Below are 26812 nucleotides of genomic sequence, written 5' to 3'. Positions count from 1 at the left end.
CTAGTTCAACCTTTGGCAAAATTCTTGATTCCCTCAATCCTGACTTGCTTATTTTTGATGGTTTTCAACCATGGGCACCACAACTTGCTTCTTCAAGAAATATTCCTGCTATTCATTTCCTCATAGTTGGCTCGGCTTCTATATCTTTCCTCTATCACCATTATTTGTATGTTGGCACAAGAAACTTTCCATTCTCAGGAATTTTCCTTAAGGATTATGAGGCAAAACAACTCCAACTCGCCGCGAAAATGAACAACTCGCTAGGACCAAATGTTGCTTTCAATGGGGTGGAAAAATCCCATGATATTATTTTGATCAATACTTGTAATGAAATTGAGGGGAAGTATGTGGATTATCTCTCAACTTTAAGCAAGAAAGAAGTCATACCTGTCGGTCCACTTATTCGTGAAATGAAAATAACTATGGAAAATGAGGGAAATGACTCCAAGATTATAACATGGCTAGACAAGAAGGATGAGTCCTCATGTGTTTATGTTTCATTTGGAAGTGAATATTTCTTGTCCAAAGAGGAAATTGAAGAAATAGCTCATAGTTTAGAGCTAAGTGAGCTGAACTTCATATGGGTACTTAGGTTTCCATTAGGTGAAGAAACTAACATTGAAAATGTGCTACCAAAAGGTTTTCTTGATAGAGTTAAAGAAAAAGGTGTCATTGTGGAAAAATGGGCACCTCAAGCAAGAATTCTTGAGCATACAAGTGTTGGGGGATTTTTGTGTCATTGCGGATGGAATTCTATACTAGAAAGTTTACATTTTGGAGTTCCTCTTATAACCATGCCTATGCACCTTGATCAACATACTCATTCAAGAATGGCGGTCGAGCTAGGAACAACTATGGAGGTTGTGAGAGATGAAAATGGGAAACTGAATAGAGAAGAGACAGCAAAAGTGATAAGAAATGTGGTGATGGAGAAGAATGGTGGAGAAAGTGTGAAGGCAAAGGTAAGAGAATTGAGGAACAAGATAAGAGAGAAAGGAGAAGAAGAGTTTGATCAAGTGGTTACGAGGTTACTGCACCTTTGTACCAACAATAAGCAATATGAACACAAGATGACATAAAAGAAGAGTGCAGAGTGGAGTGAATTTGTTTTTTTTTTTTTTTTTGAATTGAAATGCACTTTTCTTTTTGTTCTGGAAATTTGTGGTGCTTTTCTATCTTAAAATAAAAAAGAGATTCTATTAATATTGCAGCTACACTCTCTTACTTATTTCACATTGTGGCCTATATTGTCTTCATGATAAGAGTCCATTTTCCTCCTAAATTAAGTTTATCCAATTCAAGTTCAAGACTGGTTATGCTATGTTCATCGGGGTTAGGTTCATCACCCAAACTGAAAATTAAAGAAATTGGCGGTGAAAGACCATCTCACCAATTTTTCTAAGTTTTTCATGGTTGGAAGTGGAGGCGCTCTATCAGCAAAGCAACATTATCTCATCTTATCGCTCTTACTTAATTTTAACTTTACAAGGGTTAATTCATCTAATTTTGAAGTGATATAAAATGTGATTTAATTGGTCGTAACAGTAAGAAATTACATTCAAAGAGATTTTAGTTTCAGAGGTACTACCAGCAAAAAATTGCTTAAAAGATGTTGATATAATGTTTAATACAATTGATATTCGAAAATGAGTTTTTTTTTTTTTTTTTTTGGGGGGGGGGGGGGGGGGGGAACTTGTATTTACTACGCAAGTTGGGCTATGCTTATCAAATTCCTTAGGCATATATACAAAGTTATAGATTCACAGAATTTCGTTTGGCTTGAGCATATGCATTTGTTTTTGTGTTCTCTTTTCAATTCGGTTTGCAAATTTAATTCACATTGCATATCCTTTCTTTGCCTTAAACTCCTTTTCCTTAATGTTTCATCATCAATTATCTTTAGTGAATTATACATAAAGTACTCCAAAAAAAGGAAAGAAGAATCAGAAAGTAAACTCTGTAAAAGTTTAAGAACTTAAGATCAAGGTTAATGAAGTTCACAAACAAAATTCACATGACATCTCTTACACTGTTAGCTACAAGAAACATTGTCCATATATATACATAGTAGCATATCCATAGCTAAGGCCCACAATCTCTATGTCCTAATCATGATATAGAGATACTGATGTTTAGCTTAAAGTATATATATATATATATATATATATATATATATATATATATATATATATATATATATATATATATATATATATATATATATATATCGCCTCATGTTTTACTTTTATTTCATGGATTTAGGATATAAAATGTGTTGATTTATATTAATTTGAGGTATTTTTATGTGTAGGAATGATTCGGGAGCAATTGAGGGCGAAAGGTCCGAGATTAGAACCAAAACGGACAAAAAAGCAAAAAATAGCATTTTCAGCGCCACAGGCAGCGCCCCACGCTACCTGTGGCGTCAGAGACAATATGCTCCAAATTAATAGCGCCTAGCGCTGGGCGCTGGTGGCGTGAATCCTGTCCAATTTTGTCCGGGATAAGGTTATTTCGGCCCTACACCTACCCAACACGTATAAAAGTAAGACTAAGCTTATTTTTAGAGGAGGGATGCCACTTTGAAGAGGATTTACACACGGAAAACATTCGGGAGAAGGAATATCTCAGATTTCTTCATCTTTTCTTAGTATTTTCAATTATCTAACACTTATGAAATTATTTACTACTATCATGAGTGGCTAAAAACCCATAGTTCCGGGGTTGTGTTTTAGCCATGAATATTGTTGTTTAACATTGACTTAACCTTTATTACAATTCACTAATATATGGTTGTTTCTTCAATTCTGTGATTAATTGCTTAATTGTCTGGCCAACAATTAGGTTCTATTTATTATCTATGCTATGCTTGAGAAATCCATGTTTAGATTAGAGAAGAATTGAAGAGAGCGTGATCTTAACTCTTGGGGGGCGGATTTGTGATTAGGATAGGAATATACCTAATCACCATACTTAATTATATAGCATAATCTTAATGCATTCTTGATAGATTGATTCCATAGGAATATAGGCGTTAGTTTATTTTGAATAGGTGAGTATTACTTTGGGAGAAGGCTATGAGAGCATTTATCGATTAATTAGCAACCATGAGTGAATTGTATGAGAAGGAGAGTTAACTAGAACACAATAGGATTGTAAATCGATCACAACCCTAGAATATTTGTCTCTATTGAATACATAACAATCATTTTACTGCTTGATAATTTAGTTACTACTTAGAATTATAGTTTAGTATAATCACATTCTTGAACTCGAATTTGGCTTGACTGAATAACAATCTTGGTGAATTTAGTGGGCAGTTGATACAAGTCTCTGTGGGTTCGACACTCGACTTATCATTTTATTACTTGTACGACCACGTATACTTGCATGCGCATTTGGGAGCAGCAAGTTTTTGGCGCCGTTGCCGGGGACTTGAATATTGACTACTTTCTACTTTTTGCTTTCATTGTTCATTTCGTGAAGACTAACGCTACTTGATTGTTGCTCTGATTTTAGGAACTTTGATTGAATGCGCAGGGTCAGAAGCCAGGACCGACTTCAAGACTTTGACCCCAAACTTGAGAGAACATTTCATAGGAGGTTGAGGGAATCAAGGGACACGAATAATATTCAGGCACTTGTTCAATTTCTTGTGAACATGGCAGAGGAACATATGGCTGTTCAGGAGGTGGCAATGTCCAGCATTGCTAATATCACTTCCAGCTTTGTGAAGCCTAGGATCACTGGGCACTTTGAGCTGAAACAGAGCATGATCCAGCTACTTCATTCGAATGGGCAGTTTATGGGTCTTCCACACGAGGATTCACAATAGCATATCCTGAACTTCTTGGAGATTAGTGATACTTATATCACTAACAGGGTCACTCCAAACTATGTGAGGCTCACACTTTTCCCATTCTCTCTGTTGGGCAAAGCAAAGCGATGGCTGAAGGCAGAACCAACTAATTCTATTACTTCATGGAATGATCTAGCAAGGAAATTTCTGGCAAGGTTCTTCCCTTCAGGCAAAACTGCAAAGATCAGAATTGAGATAGTCGCCTTCAAATAGAAGGCGGGAGAGTCTCTATACTCAGCTTGGGAGAGGTTCAAGGGGCTACTCAGAGACTGTCCTCATCACAATCAGACAAATGAAGTGTTAGATCATACTTCATAGAAGGGCTCCATCCTAAAACAAAAATTGTGGTAGATGCTGCAGCTGGAGGTCAAGTGTTGGAGAAAATCTTTGACGAGATATATGCATTATTGAACAAATTCTCCAAAAGAAATCCGGATTGGCAAGGAGAAATGGGCAGACACACGGTGCAAAAATCTACAAGGTTTCTCGAATTAGATGTCGTCTCAGCAATATCAGCGCAGATTTCTACACTGACCAACCAAGTCAATCAGATGACCATGGTTATTAACAAGCAACAAGCTCAACCAGTGCAACAGGTTCAAGTGTTTTTTGAAGTATGTGGAGAGGGTTCACACGAGCGACTTATGCCCAGTTAATCCAGAGTCTATCTGCTTTGTGGGTAATGCAACTAGGGGCCAGACAAACCAATATGGGAACACATACAATCCCAACTGGAGGAACCACCCAAATTTCTCTTGGGGTGGAAATCAAGGTGCTCAAAATCAATACCGACCACAAGCACCTCAACAATAATTTAGACCACCTCAGGCTGAACAACATGCAAACTCAACAAGTCACCTTGAGGAAATGATGAAATTGATGGCTGATCAGTAAGCCTAAACCACAGCAATGAGAAATTTGGAGCGCCAAGTGGGACAATTTGCTAGTGCCCAAAATACTAGACCAGTTGGAGCTCTTCTAAGTGACACTGAAGCTAATCCTAAGGTATCCATTTATGTCGTATAATTGAGGAATGAGAGACAATTAGAAGAAGTCTATCAAAAAGGAGAAAACGGGTGACTTTTAATGAGAGGCCAGCCACTTTAGAATCAAAATCAGAAAAATCAAAGGAGTTAGAGAAGCCAGCTGAAGAGGCGGTGGTTGAGAAGCCCCCACTATTGGTTGCGAGGCCACCACCTCCATTCCCTCAAAGATTGTAGAAAATGAAGGATAATACCGCGTATAAAAAATTTCTTGATATTTTGAAGCAGGTGCAAATTAATATTTCATTGGTAGACATCTTGCAAGAAGTGCCCAAATATGCAAAATACATCAAGGACATAGTGGCAAATAAAAGGTGGCTGACCGATTCTGAAACTGTGGCACTCACTAAGGAGTGTAGCTTAAGAATTCAAAGCAAGCTACCTCGAAAATTGAAGGATCCTGTTAGTTTCACTATCCAAATCTCGATTGGTAAGCATGCAGTCAAGCGAGCTTTATGTGATCTTGGAGAGAGCGTCAATTTAATGCCGCTATCTGTATTCAGACAGTTGGGGTTGGGTGAGCGACGCCTAACAACGGTAATCTTACAGTTGGCTGACCGCTCCCTTGCTCATCCTGAAGGAGTGATTGAAGATGCGTTAGTTTAAGTGGGTTCTTTCATATTCCATGTTGATTTCATTATCTTGGACTACGAGCTTGATCATGAAGTCCCATTTATTTTAAGGCGTCCATTCTTAGCCACGGGCTGAGCTATTATTGATGTTTGCGAAGGAAAGATGACTATGAGAGTAGGTGATCGAGTGGAGGCATTCAATGTATATAAAGCACTCAGATTGCCAGCCCACTATGAAGAGCTATCCATGATTTCTGTGGTGGAAAGTGATGCTACATCTTTAGTACCTTATATGAGCCCTATAGGTCCTCTTGAACGAGCTTTGATTGGGGATAAAGAAAATAGTGAAGATGAAATGATGGGAGAAATTGAGAAAGTACTTGATATGTCCTACAGTTATGTCCATGGATTTGGGAAATTTGAGGAGTTGGACAGGCCTGTCACTCTGACCCATCATAAGCCATCTATTGAAGAAGCTTCAAAGCTAGAACTTAAGCCCCTACCCGTGCATCTGTGTTATGTTTATTTGGGGAACTCTGAGACATTGCGCTTAATTATCTCATCCAGCTTGACTAACACACAAGAAGAAAAATTACTCAGAGTACTTCGCGAGCATAAAAAGGCTATTGGGTGGACAATTGTTGACATCAAGGGAATCAACCTATCGTTTTGCATGCATAAAATTTTCCTGGAAGATGGACACCGCCCCAGTGTTGAACAACAAAGGAGGTCAAATCCTATTATGAAGGAGGTCGTGAAGAAGGAAGTAATTAAGTTGCTCGATGCAGGTATCATCTTTCCTATTTCTGACAGCAACTGGGTAAGCCCAGTTCAATGTGTGCCCAAAAAGGGGGGGATGACTGTGATTGAGAATGAGAAAAATGAGCTAATTCCTACTCGCACAGTGACGGGGTGGAGAGTCTGCATTGATTATAGAAGGCTCAACAAAGTAACCCGCAAGGACCACTTTCCACTTCCATTCATTGACCAAATATTAGACAGATTAGCGGGGCATGAATATTATTGCTTCCTTGGTGGTTATTCGGGATACAATTAGATTTTCATATGCCCAGAAGATTAGGAGAAAACCACTTTTACTTGTCCCTATGGCACTTTCGTCTTCAAGCGAATTAGCGAATGCTGTTTGGTCTTTGTAATGCACCAGCTACCTTCCAGAGATGCATGATGGCTATTTTCACTAATATGGTGGAAAATTTGTGGAAGTTTTTATGGATGATTTTTCAGTCTTTAGGTCTTCTTATGATGATTGTTTGAAGAATTTAAGCAAGGTGCTGGCCCGTTGTGAAAAAACAAATCTGGTATTGAATTGGAAAAAGTGCCATTTTATGGTGTAGGAAGGCATCATGTTGGCTCACAGAGTGTCTAGGAGCGGCATTGAAGTTGATAAGGCGAAGGCGGAGGCGGTTGAAAAATTACCTCCACCTATTTCTGTGAAGGGTGTCCGGAGTTTCTTGGGATACGTGGGATTCTATCGGTGCTTTATTAAGGATTTTTCTAAAATTGATACTCCTTTGTGCAGGTTGCTTGAAAAAGATTTAACTTTCAATTTTGATGACGCCTGCCTCAAGACATTTGAAGAACTCAAAAAGAAGTTGGTGGCTGCTCCCATTATTGTGGCACCAGATTGGTCTTTACCATTTGAACTTATGTGTGATACGAGTGATCATGCTATTGGAGCAGTGCTAGGCTAGAGGAAAGACAATGTGTTTTATTCCATCTACTATACGAGTAAGACTCTTGATGATGCACAACTGAATTACACCACCACTGAAAAAGAGTTGTTAGCCATTGTGTGGGCCTTTGAGAAATTTCGGGCATACTTGGTGGGAACAAAAGTCATAGTCCATATCAATCATGTATCAATCAGGTATCTATTTACAAAAAAAGAATCTAAGGCTAGATTGATGTGCTGGGTTTTGTTGTTGCATGAATTTGATGTAGAAATACGAGATCTAAAGGGCACAGAGAGCCAAGTAACTGACCATCTATCAAGGCTGAAAAATCACGACCACGTGGAGGAGGGTGGCCAAATTAAAGAAATACTTCCTGATGAACAACTTTTTGCTATCACCCAAGACCCTCCCCCATGGTACACAGACTATGTGAATTATCTTGTGAGTGGGGTACTTCCTCCTGAAATTGAATCTGAAACTAGAAAGAGGTTTTTACATAATGTGAACTTCTACTATTGGGATGAGCCATATCTGTACAAGCAATATGCTGATCAGTTGATGCGGATATGCATTCCAAAAAAGGAGGTAGAATTTGTGTTGTATGATTGTCATGCATCACCTTATGGGGGCCATCATGGAGGAGATAGAACAGTTGCAAAGGTATTACAATCCGATTTATTTTGGCCAACTTTATTCAAGGATGCCTATGCATTTGTTAAGAAGTGTGACCAGTGTCAGAGAATAGAAACAATCATTAGGAGGCATGAGATGCCTTTGAATATCATCCTGGAGGTTGAGATTTTTGATGTATGAGGGGATAGATTTTATTGGACCATTTCCATCGTCCAGAAGAAACAAATACATTTTGTTAGCAGTTGACTACGTATCAAAATGGGTAGAGGCGATCGCATTGCCAACAAATGATGTATTGTGGTAGCTGCATTTGTGAAAGAAAACATATTTTCGAGGTTTGGGACTCCACGTGCTTTGATAAGTGATGAAGGGACACACTTTTGCAATCGGTTGTTGAATAACCTTCTAGCTAAATATGGAGTCCGCCATAGAGTTGCGACAACATATCATCCTCAAACGAGTGGCCAAGCTGAGGTGTCGAACAGAGAAATAAAGCAAATTTTAATACTCTGTTTGGTTAGTAAACCAGGTATAAGTTATTCCGGTGTTAATTTTAATACTAGGATAACTTATACCTTATAGAAGGTGGGGTAATTAGTACCAGTATAACTTATACCTTCTTCTTAAAAATTATGCAATTGTCATTCTTAATACAACATATCAAACAATGAATGAACAATAATCCCAACATAACTAATCCGAGCATAATTTATACCAATATAACTTATACCGGCATAACTTATACCAGTATAAATCATATTTCAACCAAACGACCCCTAACATTATAACCCATTTATTACCCATACCCATCCCTTTCTCAACTTAAACCATAACCCAAATAAACTCAAAACACCCAAATTCAAAAATCAAAAATTAAAAAAAACACTCTTCTCCCTCACGATGCTTCTGTCGAGCATCTTCTTCTCCTCTCTCACATTTTCTCAAGTTTTCTCTTGCTCTCATCCTAAACTCTACAAGGTATGTTCTTCTTTCTCCTTTTCTTCTTCTTTTTGTATTTTAATTGGAAGATAACAATGTACATCCCATCTCCCAAGTTCCCTAATCATCAAATTTTCCCCTATGTAGTTTCTTAAGAAATTTTTATGGTGGGGGGTCCACATTGGTCGACAATTATGTGGTTATTATGTGTACGGAGTAGTAAACTAGAATTTCCTCTACTTCGTTGAAATTTGGGAGGGCCACATGTTCCACCATTGTTAAACTAGAATGCACATACTCTATGCTCACAAGATGTTTGTTAAAATGTTTGAATGAAGATTTTGGTGTACCGGTGAAGTCTGAGTAACCGACTATATTTGTGTATGAATTTGGGCGAAGTCTGGGGTGTGTGGGTATGATTTCCCATGATAGGGAGATTGGTTTCGATGCAAACATATTCCTACACCATGTATCTTATATAATGTATGTTGTAGATTGTTCTAGACTTAACTAATTTAGTGTAGTTGTAGAAAGAAAGGTAGCATATGCCTCTTACTTACATTAAGGTGAATTCACTAAGCCATGATAAATCACTTGTGTGTGTGGCATTGATTAATGCCTTTTAGCTATTGTGTAGCATGGGGAAGTCTTGAGTACCCATAGTTTTGGAGTGCAACACTTGTGCATTTAGCTCAAATTTGTGATGTATTGTACATTGCGCCTTTGGTTTTAAGTGTGGGGTCATTTATGACTTGCGCGACAACCTTGGGCATATTTCTTGATGAGTTCTCACATTCATGCTTATTTGTGCTGTAGGATATTATAGCTCGTGATAGTTCTAGCAAAGGCAAGGGAATAGGCAAGTCCTCCACCACTGCCCCCGCGCCCAAAAGGTGCAAGCAGTGAGAAGGCTCTTTGCGGAAAGCAAATGGGAAACAGGTTGCTGAGGGATCACAACAGGCTCCTACAGGGTTATTGGACATCACATCATTGTTGGAGACGCCGTCAAAGCTCACTCAGGCAGCAAGGAACGAACGAGACGAAAATTTCAACAGGTACCTCTATAATTCTTTGAATTTACTTATGAGTAAGGCTGGTATTTCAGACGATGAGCGTATGCATTTATGCAATGACTTGCCGAGCTCATCCAAGGAGATGTTAGGGATTGCACCTGGCAGCCCCGTTTACTCGTCAGAGGATGTAAACACTGTCAAGGGCTCAAATACAGAGGACGAGGTTGGTGATGATGTTACAGCGCCAATGGCTTTGGTGCCTCTAGGACCGGATGATGATGTGCCCAGAGCTGCTGATGGAGGGCACGATGAGGAGGAGGACTCCGACTGACAGGGAGTTTTCTTTTCACCCTACTCTGTTTTACATTTTTATATGTATCGGGGACTTATGCATAGACTAAGTGTGGGGTGGGAGGAATACTACCTGTGATGTAGTTGTATATTTTGTATCATTTTGTTTCTTTCATTAGCTTTAATATGTTTCTTTTATCATTTTTACTTAGTCTAGTTTTAGTTTAGCTGCTTTAGAGAAGAAAAAAAACAAAAGAAAAAAATATATAAAAATACAAAAAAAATAGAAAAAGCTCGAACTTTTTCCGACGATGGATCTTTTGGACAATTTTCTTGAAGGATAAAGTCCGATTAAAAATACCAAAAAGATTTTTTTAGGATAGTTAGGTAGTATCCCTTAGTTTTTATTTGGGCGTCGGTCCTTTTCCAGAGGTATAGCTCGAACCGGGTACTTTATTTTTTTTAGGAGTAGTATAGGAAGAAACTGAGTGCTCGGAGCTACCTAGTGACGTGGTTGATATGGGCACATTAGGCTATCATATACATTCTATCTTCCAGTGCATTTGGTTTGAATTATTACGTCTAAGTAAAGTAAATATCCTATTTTGTGACGCCTTTTATCAGTTGTTTGACTTGTATCCCACATAGTGCAATATTGCTTAATTTTTCTCAATTATGTGTGCTTGCTTGACTTGAGAGTTGAACAGAACCGTTGTGATTTAGTCATGTGCAAAGTGTGTGTGAGGATTTGTGATCTTCTGTACTATTCTGTGTAGTCTAGAACTTGCCCCGTATGTTAATCGAAGCGAAATTGTAAGTGTGCTAATCTAGGAGATGACGTAGGCGTTTCTTGCTTGGTCATAGATGTGCTTGTCATATAAAAGTAAAAATTTTCGTTGCTAGCCCTTTAAGCCTATAGACCTTTTTCTTTGGCACCCACATTACAAGCCATACCCCTATTTTGTTCTTAATTTGAGATTGTTGAACCTTTACCTCCTAAGACACTTAGTCGCTAAAAGAAGTAAGGTTAGAGATTGGGGAGTAGCTTTTGAGTGGAATCATGGAAGGGCCCGTTGGTGCACTAAAGTTGAAATCAAAAATCACTAGCCGATGAACTTTAATGTATGGAGTGTGTGTAGAAAAAAAGATAAAGAAAAGAAAAGAAATTGCAAGAAAAGAAAAAAATGATAGTGAAAGTATGTAGAAAAAAACACACATCCAATTCTTATTTATTTGTGCTAGTGGGAGTATAGAAGTGCTTAATGAAAGTAAGGGCTATGTTGCATATGGTTTGTGGCAAGTGATTTGGTCGAGGAGATAATGTGTTTAAATTGTCAATGTAGTGTATTAAAGTGCTTAGAAGGGTTAGTCACTAATCCTAAATGTATCATACCCGTCCCTTAGCCTACATTACAACCTTAAAGTCCTAATTGATCCTAGATTTGGTTAGCTTAAATTAGTAGAGATCTACACTACATGCAAGCTTATGGTACGACCACGGGATGCATATAAATTTTTTGTGAGAGTGAGCGAATTTTGTTCAATTGTGGGATGTCCTTAATTTATATTCAAAAACATATTTGAATGTGTGGACTAGTATATATTCACTCTTTCGTTTGTTGGTTAGGGCACATGATCTCATGAATGATTGGTGATATTGTAAACTTTCTCGTTGGGTAAGTGCGCGAGTTGAGAGTGCTTAGTGGTTACAAGTCGGCTTTTGAGGTTGGGAGGTTACAAATAGGTTGTTGGAATTGATTGAATTGAAATGTTATACTTGGGCATGCTTAAACAGGAAGAATGTGAAATTTTGTATGTTCATGCTTGTGTGCCGGTATTGATCATAGTCAAGGGTAGAGTGTATGGTTAAAAATTGAAGTGCTCCTCTATAGTTGAGACTTGTACGTAGTTGGGGGTATAATTGATAGTCCTATTGCTCGAGGACGAGCAAGAGTCTAAGTGTGGGGTGTTGATGTTTAGCTTAAAGTATATATATATATATATTTATATGTATATCGCCTCATGTTTTACTTTTGTTTCATGGATTTAGGATATAAAATGTGTTGATTTGTATTAATTTGAGGTGTATTTATGTGTAGGAACGATCCGGGAGTAATTGGGGGCGAAAGGTGCGAGATTAGAGCCAAAATTGACGAAAAGGCAAAAAATGGCATTTTCAGCACCACAGGCAGCGCCCCATGCTACTTGTGGTGGAAGAGGCAGTATGCTCCAAATTAATAGCGGCAGGGACAACGCCTAGAATTGGGCTGGCCGCTGGTGGCGTGAATCCTATCCAATTTTGCCCGGAACAAGGTTATTTCGGCCCTAGACCTACCTAACACGTATAAAAGCAAGACTAAGCTTATTTTTAGAGGAGGGACGCCACTTTGAAAAGGATTTACACACGGGAAACATTCGGGAGCAAGAATATCTTAGATTTCTTCATCTTTTCTTAGTATTTTCAATTATCTAATACTTATGAAATTGTTTACCACTATCATGAGTGGATAAAAACCCATAGTTCTGGGGTTGTGATTTAGCCATGAATATTGTTATTTAACGTTGACTTAACCTTGATTACAATTCACTAATATATGGTTGTTTCTTCAATTCTGTGATTAATTGTTTAATTGTCTGGCCAGCAGTTATGTTCTATTTACTATCTATATTATGCTTGGGAAAGCCATGTTTAGATTAGAGAAGAATTAAAGAGAGCATGATCTTAACTCTTAGGGGGAGGGAGGGGAGGGGGGATTTGTGGTTAGGATAGGAATATACCTAGTTACCGTGCTTAATTAAATATCGTAATCTTAATGCGTTCTTGATAGATTTATTCCATAGGAATATAGGCGTTAATCTATTTTGAATAGGCGAGGAGTACTTCGGTAGAAGGCTATGAGAGCAATTATCGATTAATTAGCAACCATGAGTGAATTGTATGAAATGGAGAGTTAACTAAAACACAATAAGATTGATGAATCGATCACAACCCTGGAATATTTGTCTCTATTGAATACATAACAATCATTTTACTACTTGATAATTTAGTTACTGCATAGAATTATAGTTTAGTATAATCACATTCTTGAACTCGAATTTGGCTTGACTGAATAACAATCTTGGTGAATTTAGTGGGTAGTTGACACAAGTTTCTGTGGGTTTGATACTCGACTTATCATTTTATTACTTGTACGACCACGTATATTTGCGTGTGTGTTTGGGAGCAACAGAGACAATTTATTGAAGTATCAAACTATTTATCTACCATGTTTGCCTCAGCTTCCTCCTCACTATCATACAACTAATGGCCTAGCTCCACAGCTCTTGTCTACACTTGTAGAGGCCTTAGAAATGGCTAGCCCTGCCTTTTCCGACATTATTGACTCTCATAAACCACACTTGTTCATGTATGATATCAATTTTGCGTGGGCTATGGAAATGGAAGTGTCGCATAACATTCCTGCAGTACATTTCCAAATTATTGGGGCTACACCTAATGCTTTTCTCCTTTGTATGTTCAAATATACAGGGGTTCAATTCCCTTCTGCATCCATTTTTCTTAAGGACTCTTAGATAAGCAAGCTTCATCCTGTTGAGTCCTCATCAAACCATGGTAAAGAAAAGGTTTTGGAGAAATTGAGGCAACATGCATCGCCGGAAAGAAGGTAATACCTGTTGTTCCACTTGTTAGAGAGCCTGATACAGATGAAAATCTTCACAGATCATACAATGGTTAAACGAGAAGGACCCCGCTTCAACTGTGCTAGTGTCCTTTAAAAGCAAGTGTTTCTTGACTAAGGAAGAGATGGAGGAGATTGCACAATGGCTAGAGCTTAGCAATATCAACTTCATATAGGTAATCAAGTTTCAGTTGGGGATAAAACAAGTATTGAAGAGACAATAACTCAGGGCAATCTTGACAGGGTTAGAGGAAGACGATTAGTTGTGGAGAGATGAGCACCTAAGGCTAGAATTCTTGCTCATTCTAAGTATTGGTGGTTTCGTGAGACATTGTGAATGGAGTTCTGTAATGGGAAGTATAAATTCCGGAGTCCGTATTATTGCCATGCCACTGCAATTTGATCAATATATAAATGCTAGGCTGGTGGGGATAGCTGTTGCTGGAGTAGAGGTGATAAAGGCAGGTGATGGGGGACTGAACGCGGAAGATAATTAGAGCGATAAAAGATGTGGTTGTAGAGAGAACGGGGGGAAGAAATAAGGGAAACCGTACGAAATGGGCGATAAGATCAAAATGGGAGCAGATGAAAACATAGATGGGTGATTAAAGAGCTGGCAGAACTCTGTGAAAAGCATAAACAACAGGAATTAAAACCAAGGTTTTTGATTTACTTGATCATCAAATGGCACATTGAGTTGTAGATTTGCAGAGAAAAGAGGACAACATCAACTGAAACATAATACACAATACAAAATTCCACAGTCCATGGCAACAACAACAACATCAAACCCAGTATAACCCCAGGGAGGCTAGTGTGTACGCAGCCTTACCCCTACCTTGTGGAGATAGAAAGGTTGTTTCCAATAGACCCTCGGCTCAGAGAAGCATAAGCACCGCATTATCCACAGTCCATGGCACAATGGAATAAATCAGTTCCCTTTGTAACATCTGTGTTTTGCTTTCACTTTTGAAATAAAATCTAATACAACTATCTAATGATTGTATGCATTTTCTTTAAATAATGGCTTGTACATAACCAGCAACAAGTGTTTCCTGTCCCAGGTCTGTTGTGTATATCTCACTGACAAAAGAATCTCAAAAAAGCTTTTACTAATTACTAATAGCAAAACTTGATGATTTTAAATCATCTATCAACCAACGCCTATAAATCACAAAACCAGTCCTAAACAAGAAATAATTCTCTCTGAATATTCTCTACTATATCGCTTTTGTTATGTCCTATCATTACTGTGATTGTCAATGTCGCTATCCGATGATCACTTACAGAGATATTAGCAGCCAAAACCTCAGCCTGATGCTTGTCAAGAACACAGAAAATCTTGGTCATAAGCCCTTGACTTAGCTGAAATTGGATCCCGAAAAATGCTAATCCTTTCAAGACAGTGACATTAACAGAGGAAACCCTGTTTCTACATTGAGATAAAGCTGGTTTATCAACCAAAAATGACTTCTTCAAATTCTCCAACCTTACTATTTCTTGCTCTAGGCGCTTGATGTAATCTGTAGACTCTGCCACAATGTTCTGTCTTGTTTCCTGAAATTTTCAAAAGCCAAGAAAGAAACACTGACTTAGCCATTATGTATCCAGTATTGCCAAATTACATTTCAGGAAACAAATCTAATAATAGTTGCAATTGCAGATGTAACCATTCAGATTGCAACTTTTCCATATATTTGAGTACAGAACACACACATACACACACACTTTACTGATGTACACAGATGTCTAATTCTTCAATACGTGACTTAAACAAACAGTCAGAATGAAACTGAGATAACCACAAAAAGGGAAAACAAAAAGCATCAAACTATATAAGACCATTTAACATTACTCAAATAATTACGAATTTTCACAAACAAAAAAAAACAAATTACGATACACAGATGAACTAAAGGAAACCCAATTGCTGAATTGAAAAGCAGAAGAAGGGAAAATGACTTTATGGACGTGGGAGAGAGTAGGGACCAAGGATTGAAGCACAGAATACATCTCAGCCATTTTCCTTCTTCCCTCACGTCCCTTCTGTATATTCATACTCTCATTCTCATTAATAGGACCTTCTTTTCTCTGACTTCTCCCATAATTTAATGAGCTACAACCCACCATCTCATTCGTAGTAGAAAAATCCGTCAATGGCGTAATACAAGTATCTTTGTACCCTTCCATTATACCCATAAATAATCTCTTTATTCTTCCTCTTCTGTTTCTTCTTTCATCATTTCTTTCCACATTTCTCCTTCTCTGTTTTTCCTCACTCAGCTACTACTACTATTACTGTATTATATGATTATATGTGTATGTATATATAGCCCCCCCCCCCCCCCACACACACACACACACGCACAATGAACAAAAAGAAGAAGGGAGTTGGTTAGAATATGTATGATTTATGCAGTTTTGCACCGAGGAATGATAATCTTTTATTTGATTCTGTTGCAGTTGGAAAGTTTTGTTTGTGTGTGGCATGTGTTTTTTGAGACTTGCATGGTGATTGATCACTTAATTGAATCTCAGCTGTCCGTTTTTTGATCTATGGTGATGATTGTTCTGAAATCTTCAGGATTTACAGTGTGGTTGTGTTACTTGTGTAGTAAAAAATTGCTCATCTGAATTGCCCAAACAAACATCCATGTGGGTGGGAGGGTAGGGGGGGGGTAGTGGGGGTATGGTACTTGGGCTGTAAGAATGGTGAAATGTCAAGTGAAGTGAATTGGTATGTCATTTGATATTTAAATCAAAATTTACTATTTAAAAATTACATATAAATTTTTTCTATAAAGTTCACTATTTTTCTAAACAGATGGAGTAATATCTCATGATTAAAAAAACAGCAACTACACTACTCTAACTCATTTTACCGTTTGAACATACCTGAGCATTATCAAATGTCAATGCTGGGTAAAAACTTATGTTGTTTACCCTACCACTATCTTAATTTACCAGGTTAAATGAAGTGAGAATGTGTAATAATTAGATATACTTTTGTGATAATATCGATGAAAACAGAGTAAATTTTATGGGTGGTTATTCATCACGCAAAAGTCATTTTCTTCTTTTTGTTTTGTAAAAATCATTTAACTTTGTCTTCATTACCCAAAAGTCACTTTCTTTCTTTTGTTACACAAAAATTATTTTACTTTGCTCTATTTATCACAAAAGTCACCTTGACCAAATTTTATAATACTTTTACTTGAAAAGTTTATTATGTCCTTGACATTAATCCTCTCATTTATCTAATAGCTTCTATATTATATACTATATAATATATTTTTACTGAGGTATTTTAATTATAATTAAAATAAATTTAAATTATTTTATTTATTGTTTTTATAATATATCGATACATTTAATTTTTGCATGGAACTCAATTTGTTTAATCATATTCAAACATGAACATATTTTAAATATAAAAATATTAAAAAAATATTTATTTTAATATCTATCTAACATAATAAAAACAGATTTAATTTGTTTAACAAATGATAGTTTTTATAGTCAATAAAATTTTTTTAAGAAAAAGTTTCAAACATATTTGTGTTTAATATTAAATTTTTTAAAGCTTCATCCGTTAATATTATTAAAAGTATTAATCGGATGCGTTATTTTGCTAAATATGTGTATTTTATTTATTAAATTAATGGGTATGGCTTGGTTGGTAAATCAATGAGCTTTGATTTTTTAAACATATTTCATTAAGCATGATTAAGAACGTGGACTTGAGATTTGCTCACGGTAATGTTATTGACAAATTTAATAATGCTACTTATATATCTTGAAAATTAATATTAAGAAGAAATTAAATGTACGAATATATTACATAAATGGGAGGATTTATTATGTCAAGGGCAAAATAGACTTTTCAGGTGAAAGGCTTGTAAAATATGGTCAAAGTGAATATTGTGATAACTAAAGCATAGTAAAATGATTTTTGTGTGACAAAAGAATGAAAAGTGATTTTTGGGTAATAAACACATTTAAATTACTTTTATGTAACAAAAGAAAGAAAATAACTTTTGGGTAATGAACACAAAGTTGAATGACCACCCATGAAATTTACTCATGAAAACATATTTTATATATTTATTGAGTTAATATAGATTATAGTCATATAGACATTGAGCGTGAGTAATTTTTTCAGAATTACCTGATAGCGATATACTTTTTTCCTTTTTTGGTACGGAATATTTGATCTCATATATAACTGATAGTGATTTAGAGCCCGTTTGGATGAGTTTGTTCTAAGTGACTTTTAAGTCAAAAGTCATAAATTAGGAATTTTAGCTTTTGACTTATTTTTGTCATTTTAACTTAAAAACAAGTGCTTAAAAAACACTTTTTTACTTTATCCAAACGCTACAAAATAGCTTAAAAGTTATTTTGGCTTAAAAATACTTAAAATAAGTCAATCCAAACGGGCTCCTACTAAGTTCTTTTAACTTTCAAGTATTCACGAAGCAAAAGGAATACTCTCTCCGGTTCACAATAATTGACCAATTTGCTTTTAGCACGCCCATTAAGAAAATACAAAATTTTATACAAAAATACCTACTATGACTAAACTACCCTTAATTAGACATTTAATATGAGGAGTAAGAAAACTTTTTAGGGATATGTACATGGGGGTTATTTTGTAAAAACAAATTGAATTCTTTTTTGATTACATAACTGGATATTTATTTTGAACCAAAATAAAAAAACAAATTGGTCACTTATCGTGAAACGGAGGGAGTAACGAACTAATCCGTCAAATAGTAGGTAGCCTTAATCAATCTTAACATAATTCCCTTTCCTTTTTGGTTTGTTTGAAACATTAGTAACGAGCTTCTCATCTTTTTTCTGAAACAGAGTGAACCTTTTTGCTCGAAACTCTGTTTGAACGTTAGTAGCCAAAAAAAAAAAAAAAAGAGTTGATAAATGCCCCTTTTTAAAAGTTTTAAGAGAAAATTATGCTAAATACCTATCCAGATCAAACTTATTATTCATTTCACTCATATTACATTTTCTTTTAATTTTACCTATTTGGCCTAAAATAATTACCCCTACCTAAATCCTAGGCAAGTGCATAAATAACCATTTTCAGAGATGCTATTTAAGATTAGCTAGTAGTTATTTTGTCCTGAAATTTTAAACTAAAATAACTTCAGGACATTTTTGTCCCGAAAAATTAAACTGAAAAACTAATATTCAAGATGCACTGGCTAATTCCTAAATAACAGCCTTTTAGAGGAGCTATCGGGTGTCATTTCTACCCTAAATCCCTCGCCTCTTATCCCAGAACTATGTGATCCTTACACAAATAGCCGGTCATATTCATTATTTACTTTTTCTAGTCATATACATAAATTATATACAATTATATATATATATATATATATATATATATATATATATATACAATTATATATATTATGCATATATTATACCTCCACTGACTTTAGTTTAAGTGGTTGGGTGAACGGTTATTTGGGTTAATTCTACACTGATCCAAAAAGAAAGTTTAGAGCTTAGGTCCAAAAGATGGGCCTGGAGAGTAGCCCAAAGTTGTGACTTCCAATTTCATCGAGCCCGATGATTATATTTGCAAAAGTTATGCTTTTCAGCCTCTATAATTGAAAACGTAGCCATTATCACAGAGTTTCAAAATTCTAAGTGAAACTCCATAGTATTGCACGCATAGAATCTTAGAACAACAGCACTATATTTTTAAAGATAGGGACGAAAGATGGCAAGTGGGAGCTATTTCTACATAGTTATGATCACTTGAATTCAAACTTGCAACGTTAGTAATTTTGTAATTCAAATTATAACCTCTTGATCATTGTGTTTTTCTTAAAGATAATGAATTTTATGATCATGTAAACTCACAGTAACACAAGTGGGTACAAATTAGAAAACTTTTTCTATTACAAAGCTCAACATCCATCTAACTTAATTTTTGCTTATGATTTCAAGAATCCATGGAAAATAAGCAAATTTAAAGAAGATATATATAAGTCAATTCATGGCCCAAATTTCTACATTTAGTAAAAGCAGAAATGCAACACACATGGGTCTACAACAGATGATTTATCAAACACATATAAAAGAAAACATCATAACCTAGTCATTACAATAAAACTTGGAACGCGGAAAAGCTATCATACAAGCAAAATATTTTCTACTGACATTTTTTTTCATGACAGTGATGTCCGGTCCAACTTACTAAAGACGTCTATTCTTATGGAGGTTCAACACCGCAAGCAACACCAACAATAGAAACAAGGCGGAACCAACAAGGGAAATAACAATGGCCGCGGCAACTTGACCACAGAACCTATCAAACTTGTCGCACACCTTGATCCATCGGACGTGGGAGTTCCCTTTGTATCCAATGAGGCCGACGGCCAAGGCGGCACCACCACCGGAGAAGAGCAGCGCCACCGTGATGAGGTCCAAGAGAATGATCATTAAGGAGAGACCTTTCTTTTTCCCCCTATTTGCCAATAAAAGGACTAAGGACATAGCTGCATATGCACATGCTATTGCATTCACCACCACAAAGTACCTGAAATATATTTTGATCATAAAAATCACTCATATATTATATAATAACACTCTTGTTTCCAAGATATTCTCACCGAATCCTTGATGTTTTGGATAAAATTGTACTAACTTATACTAGCAGCAGTAGTATTACTTCTCGTGTAGCTTTAATATTTCTATTTAAAGATTAATAATTTAATCAGATTTAGCTATGATATCAAAACCAGAGCCAGAACTGTAAGTTCATAGATTCGGGATTCTAGCTCTTTTAAGTGATCGGATCCTAAATTAAGATTTTGTACATATTTAATGAATTTATTAAATTATATATAAAGTTTAATTTGAACCAATGATATTAGGTTCGGCCGAACCTATAAGCTACGCTCCAGCCCTGATGATCACTAGTCTAATTAATTAATCTTCCATAAGCAAAAAATGGCAAAAGAAATTTGCCTAGAAAAGAAAACATTTTTGGCATCAACAGGCTTTTTCTCTGTCCACTTCCTTTCTAATACAGCTGATGCTGAAATAGTCAAATAATGACATGCTATATATAGAAAAAGGAAAGAGCGAAAGAAAGAAATCGGATTACTTACATGCGAAGGTTTTTCTGAATAAGTACAAAATAGATTACGTGTCGTATTAATTTGGCATGACCGCATGAGTGTTGATAAGGGTGGCAAGTGGGTCGGTTAGGTCCGGACCCGGCCCAGACTCGTAAATTCATGTGTAGTGGGCCTAAACGGGCTACCCGTTTAAGTCCAGGACCAAGGAGCTTGAGGCCTAAGTAGGCCGGTTCACTGAAGAAGCCCGTTAGGACCGGGATCGGGTCCTAATTGGGTCGGTTCAACTGGTCCTAAACGGGCTCAAACGGGCCCAATGACTACTTTTTTTTAAAAAAAAAATTAATTTATTTTTTGGTCGTTGCAACATTTAAAAAATGGCCGTTGGCCGGCAAAAATAATCGTTTGGGCTTTCTAAAATAGCCATTTAACTCCCCCAACTTTGTTTTAACCCTAAACTTTTTATAATTACACTTTTTCCCTATTTTCAACTATAAGTACCCCTTTATTCTTTCATTTTTCTCACAAAATCATCAATCTTTCTCATTTCTCAAACTCAAATTGAAGTATATATAATTTACAAGAAATTGCCTTAGATAAAAAAAAAATTTTAAAAAAAGTCAAGGCCCACTTAGGCCCGCTTAGGACCGGGACCGGCCCACATAGCCCGGGACCATTAGTTCGTGGTCCCGATCTGATTAAACCAAAAGTCCACGAAGCCCGGGACCGTTTAAGCCCGGCCACGAAGCCCGAATCCACTTAGAACCGGATCATTTAAGCCCGGCTCGCAAAGCCCATTTAGGATCGGGCCCGATCCGTTTGCCACCCTTAAGTGTTGATAATGGAGAGAAACTGTGGCACATATAGCCAGTAACTCATAACCAAGATTTTGGGCGTATTTTTGGGGTCAACTTAATTTATTGGAGGGCAAAAACAACAATATTTAAATCATCAATTCGTCATGCATAACTCATCACTATTGTCATGAGAAATAGAATTAATTATCTTATTAGAAAATAAGATGAAGTCCAAGTGCATGTGAGATAACGACGTTAGAGATATTAGAAGATACGTTACGTAATTTATCAGTGTTAGAACTCTCTGTATTCAAAAATCGGTAAAGGAACAAACTTAGTTTAAAAATAAAAGCAGAAAATTCCGAGCCCACAAGTTTCTTGTGTTTTCTTAAGAAATTTAATCCCCTCACAATGCCTAAGGTTGCGGATTAATTCCTCCCATGATAGAACGTAATAACTATTCTGTGATAGCGGCACTTCAAATCACAGAATTTCGTCGAACTCAAATGACGGAGCAAATCATACAAAATGCTTACGTTTTTGGTTTTGGAAAACAATGCAGAATGCAGAAGTTTGAGGGGAGAGATTTCAAATTTTTCGGTGGTTGAAAATGAGGCTAAGACCCTCTATTTATAGCCAAATTTGGCACTGTTTCTGAAAAGGTTTGCAACCTTTCAGAACAGCCATAGCTGTTGGAACAGATGGAAAAAATTGCGGGAAACAACTAACGGATTTAAAATAATCCGGGATTTGTCCAAAAAGATTAATCAATCAATCTTTGATCAAAGCCTGAGCCGAGCGACGACGACGGCGCGAGACACCACTTCTTCTTAACTCTTTAAGAACTAGAAGATGTGCTTCTATATATATATACACAAAGATTTTCTTTCTTTCTTCTAATGGGGGACAAAGTGGATTAGTAAATTGAACTAATTCAAAATTTCACTTCCCTCCATTTCTTTTCCCACCATTTTCCATTCACACCTTTTTTGTTATTAATAACAAATCCCAACAATCAGATAATATATGTGAAAATCTTTTAGGAAAAATATAAACGTAGCTCTTCAACTCGGAAACAAAAAAAAGAAGTAGAAAGGTAAAAAAGAAACAGGGATGAAGAATAAAAGAGAAAGAGACGGCCAAAAAGGTACTTTATGGCGTTTCGTAGGAAAATTTCAATGAAATTTGTTTTCGAAAACTTTTTTATTTTTAAAATTTGTTTGTTGTACTTTTTCTTTTCAAGTTTGAAAAATTCAACTCCTTCGCAAAAATAGGAAAAATTCGGGCTACTACTTTTCAACTTTTGCAAGAATTTGGCATTTCAAACTTTGAAGAAACATATATGTTTATTCTTTTGGCAACAAACACAATTTCTCTCTAAAATAAGCATTTTAAAGAAAAAAGCATTTTTGACTTCTCAGAAGTTGGCTAAACAAATTATTTGCCATGACTATTAACAATATAAGTTAGAGATATATAATGAGTATTTTGTGAAAAATTCAGCTGGTATATATTTAGTTAAGATTAAATGTCACAAAAACTACATTTTATTACTATCTTTCCATAACCTTGTGTGTCTATCTCTCTCTCTCCACATAGTAAACAGAGATTAGAGTAGAAATTCAGCTAGATATTTATTGCTCTTACATACTTTTCCTAACATGTACATCCTCTCTCGTCGACAATCAAATTAACTTTTCTAACGAAAGTCCTCTTTGAATTGCCCTATTGATTCAATTCAAAAGGTTAACTAACATAGGCGAGACCCCGATGTCAAATTTATGGGTTCAGGATTCTAATTATTTTAAGTTACTGAGTTTTAAATTAATAATTTATATATATTGAATGGATTTTTAAGACAAATACACGATTCAAACCAAAGTTACTGGGTTCGGCCGAATCCGTTCCCGGCACCCTAGCTCCACCCATGCTAACTAATGTTGTTGTGAGACTTTGATTAAGCCCAGCTACTATAGGCTAGCTCGCTACTTCTAACTTCTGTACTGGCCCTTCTACTATGGTATAGTCTTAGGTTAATCTAAGTAAAGTTACGGCTCCTTGGTGGGAATAAAATATCGATACCCGCACATGCACGTTCAGTTTGCGGTCAATTTTTTCGGGAGAGGAATCTTTTTTGCAGTAAAAAATACAGGGACAAAAGTAGCTACTCAGCGGCGGAGGCAGGATCTCCACGAAAGGGGTTCAAAATTTTTTTTTTTGTATCTAGCGGGAATTGAACTCATGACCTTATGTAGATTTTGAACCCCCTTGACCACTAAACTACACTTTTAGATTATGTTAAAGGGATTCAAAACTTAATATATAAAGGTAAAAAACAGATGTTACCTTATATATACAGTATATTTTTTCGGCGAAGGGGTTCACCCCTAAATCCGCCCCTGCATGTAACTGCTCACAGCATGGGCAACAGGGGTTCATCCAAACCTCTTTCGTCAATAAGTCATACTGTACATATAAGGTCGATGTTTTACTTTAAGAAATGCACCCTAGGTAAAAATTCAGGTCTGCCACTGGTTGACTGTCTATACCAATTAAAGATAAACAAAGAGATGTTTGAATGAATTGAATGCTTACACAAAGGCCGACATATGATGCCACTTAGCAGTAGCCCGAACATTAATGGCCGGCAATGTGGGGACTAACTGAACAGCAACAACGGTAGTCTGTTTGTCAACTCCGAGAACAATGGCAGCCACAAGTGTAAGTACAAAGGCTAAAAACCTCAAACCAAAATCTGTCCATCTTATACTTTGCTTATTAGCCACCCCAACTACTTCTTTTCCACCTCCTCCATTCATATTGCTCCCTGTTTCCATAATATTTAAGAGTTTTAAGTGAAAATATTCAAAGAAGGAAAAATCTGAATATGAATTGGTGTGGTGCTATTGGAAAGTGAAGGAGAAGGGTTTATATAGTAATACAGAAAGTCAAGTGGACAATAAAAGAGGGGGTTCGTAGTATATGTTTGAACAGAGACGTGTGAAAGAGAAAACTTTGATTTTTGGCTTTGTTAGGGTACTATGGATGAGTTGTGGGAGGGTTGTTTGTGGGGGTGGGGATCGAGTGGATATTTGGCAAAATCAGAAATTATACCAAGGGAAGTAAAAAAAATAATGCAAGTATATCATACATCATATCAATATTATAATGAGATATAAACGAGTAATCTAAAGTAATTTTAATTTATACTTAGCCTATACGAGAAGCTATATTAAAAAAATGCAACTACTTCTTTATATGTATAAGAAGACTATTTTTGACCAAAAAAAAAAACTTACTGGAACCTCTTTCAAATCATGTAATTTCTACCTGAGGTAGAGGCGGATCTAAGATTTTTATAATATGGGTGTACTACTAAAGTAAGGAGAAAAAAAAGTATTAAATGGAAATTGATCCCAAGTAAAAAACTAAGTATTCAACCAAGTTCACTATTTAGTCTCTTTAGAGCATAAGTGCTAACAGATAATATTAGATCAATTCTAACAAATATATACATAATTTACTTAGTTTGACGAAAAGATCATGGGTTCACGTGCCCCATAAAATAGACTATAAATCCTTCCTTGGAGGTGCCAGCGGGGTAAGATGAGGTGTGTGTGTATATACACACTAAGCAAAATAATATTTGGATTTAAATTTAAAACATGATACTACTTGTAATTATAATAATTTATTTATTTGTTTATTTTTTTATATATTTACACCGCTTATGAAAATATTTACGTACGTTGCTGATAAACTTGCTCCATGTAGATCTTGGGAGGTGACGGGTGCGTTACGTGTATGAATATATATATATATATATATATATATATATATATATAGCTTGGAAAGAAGACGAATGAAGTGGGAATACTATGGCGTTTACATTTATTTGTGAGTTACAAGAGATTTTTGACTCTTCTAATTTGACAACTGGAATGGTCTCAATGCAAGTCTGTACTAGTAATATTTTATATATTATATGAATAAATATGATTATTTTGACTTTTCTCTTCATATTCAGCAGTAACGTCGTATTAATTACGTTAGCGGTTTTGCTTGACATAATAAATGATTTCCCTTTCCGTTATTATTATGAGTTAAATATAATAAAGAGAAAACGCCAAATTTGATTAAGAGTATGGACCATAATACTTCTATGCTTAATAACTATTTTTAGAAGAAGAATGAAGTAGATTTTATACATGACATGTATGAATTTTTGTTGCAATAACTTTTTTCCGTAACTAATTTGATATTTACTACAATTACTAATATGATAAAAAAACTTATACTCCGTATAGAATCCATCGATATCATAATACAATATTAAAGGATTATTTTCTCTCACTACTATAACAATTAGCAGTTTCATGGCATAGAGTAATTGAACTTTACCTACAATATATAACAGTAAAATTACAAAATTTATTTTTTATCATATTAAAGTAATTGAACTTTGTGTGAATTAATTAAAAATGAAGATCAAACTTCTAATGCTAGGTAATTGTTCTTTCTCATTGTATTGTTTCATTTAAATATCATTTTAATTGTCTTTTGCTTTTAAAGTATGAGCAACCAAAAATATTACACGGCGAGATTAACTGCAAAGATAAAAGCATATAATCTGGAAAAAAACTGAGGTGTAAATGATTTTTTGATGGATCATACTTGATTAAAAAAAGTTATAAACTCGAGTGATTTTGAAACAGGTAAGTGATATCCCCATATCTTTGAAAATTAGCTGGAATATCATCACCACATCTCTTTCCGTGGTTCTTTTTTTTTTTCCATGGAAAGAAAGAAAACAGAATTAAGTGATCGAGAATCACGAGTTCTTAGGTTTTAAATTCTAGTAAAAGCAAAATATCATGTGATTTTTTTCATCGGTTTAATCTGGATCGACAGAGTTATTCGATATTTATAGTGGAGATAATAGCATTTCCAAAAGTTTTGTTAAAAGATGGCATTCGGTCAAAATATTATTTTCTTTTTGTCTTAAACCTTGATATATCTCGTAAAATTAGTTAAGACTAGGGAACGTGACCGCGCTTCGCGCGATCGTTAAAATATGCTATAATTTTGTAATTATATTCCCACGTTGTATATTTAATATGGTGTAAATGAAAAACGAAGTTCATTAATTTAACGTCGATAAATGGTATGTAAATAACATTTA

At 35.7% G+C, this 26812-nt stretch overlaps 3 protein-coding genes across 4 annotated transcripts; 1 reads left to right on the top strand and 2 right to left on the bottom strand.

Moving 5' to 3' along the window:
- The first annotated feature begins 248 nt into the window (after positions 1-248).
- LOC104249269 (mogroside IIIx synthase-like) lies at positions 249-1093 on the top strand. Its single transcript, XM_009805659.2, has one exon. It carries the CDS (start codon positions 249-251, stop codon positions 1077-1079), a length of 831 nt encoding a protein of 276 aa, XP_009803961.2. The 3' UTR covers positions 1080-1093.
- A 13647-nt stretch (positions 1094-14740) lies between these two features.
- LOC104249264 (transcription factor bHLH67-like) lies at positions 14741-15951 on the bottom strand. Of its 2 annotated transcripts, none has more exons than XM_009805653.2 (2): positions 15687-15951; positions 14741-15281 (listed from the first exon to the last, which is right to left on the bottom strand). In XM_009805653.2, the coding sequence occupies exons 1-2, from the start codon at positions 15921-15923 to the stop codon at positions 14910-14912; spliced, it is 609 nt and encodes a 202-aa protein (XP_009803955.1). In that variant the 5' UTR covers positions 15924-15951; the 3' UTR covers positions 14741-14909. The 2 variants fall into 2 exon arrangements, with proteins under 2 accessions (XP_009803955.1, XP_070015178.1); XM_070159077.1 differs by having other exon boundaries at positions 15714-15951.
- Positions 15952-19738: 3787 nt separating this feature from the next.
- Positions 19739-24552, bottom strand: LOC104249265 (CASP-like protein 1E1). The gene is made up of 2 exons (XM_009805654.2): positions 24226-24552; positions 19739-20292 (listed from the first exon to the last, which is right to left on the bottom strand). Exons 1-2 carry the CDS (start codon positions 24465-24467, stop codon positions 19950-19952), a joined length of 585 nt encoding a protein of 194 aa, XP_009803956.1. The 5' UTR covers positions 24468-24552; the 3' UTR covers positions 19739-19949.
- Positions 24553-26812: the final 2260 nt, after the last annotated feature.

This window comes from Nicotiana sylvestris, chromosome 1 (assembly GCF_000393655.2).
Source record: "Nicotiana sylvestris chromosome 1, ASM39365v2, whole genome shotgun sequence".
Classification (NCBI taxonomy): Eukaryota; Viridiplantae; Streptophyta; class Magnoliopsida; order Solanales; family Solanaceae; genus Nicotiana; species Nicotiana sylvestris.
This window is presented reverse-complemented; position numbering and strand designations above follow the sequence as displayed.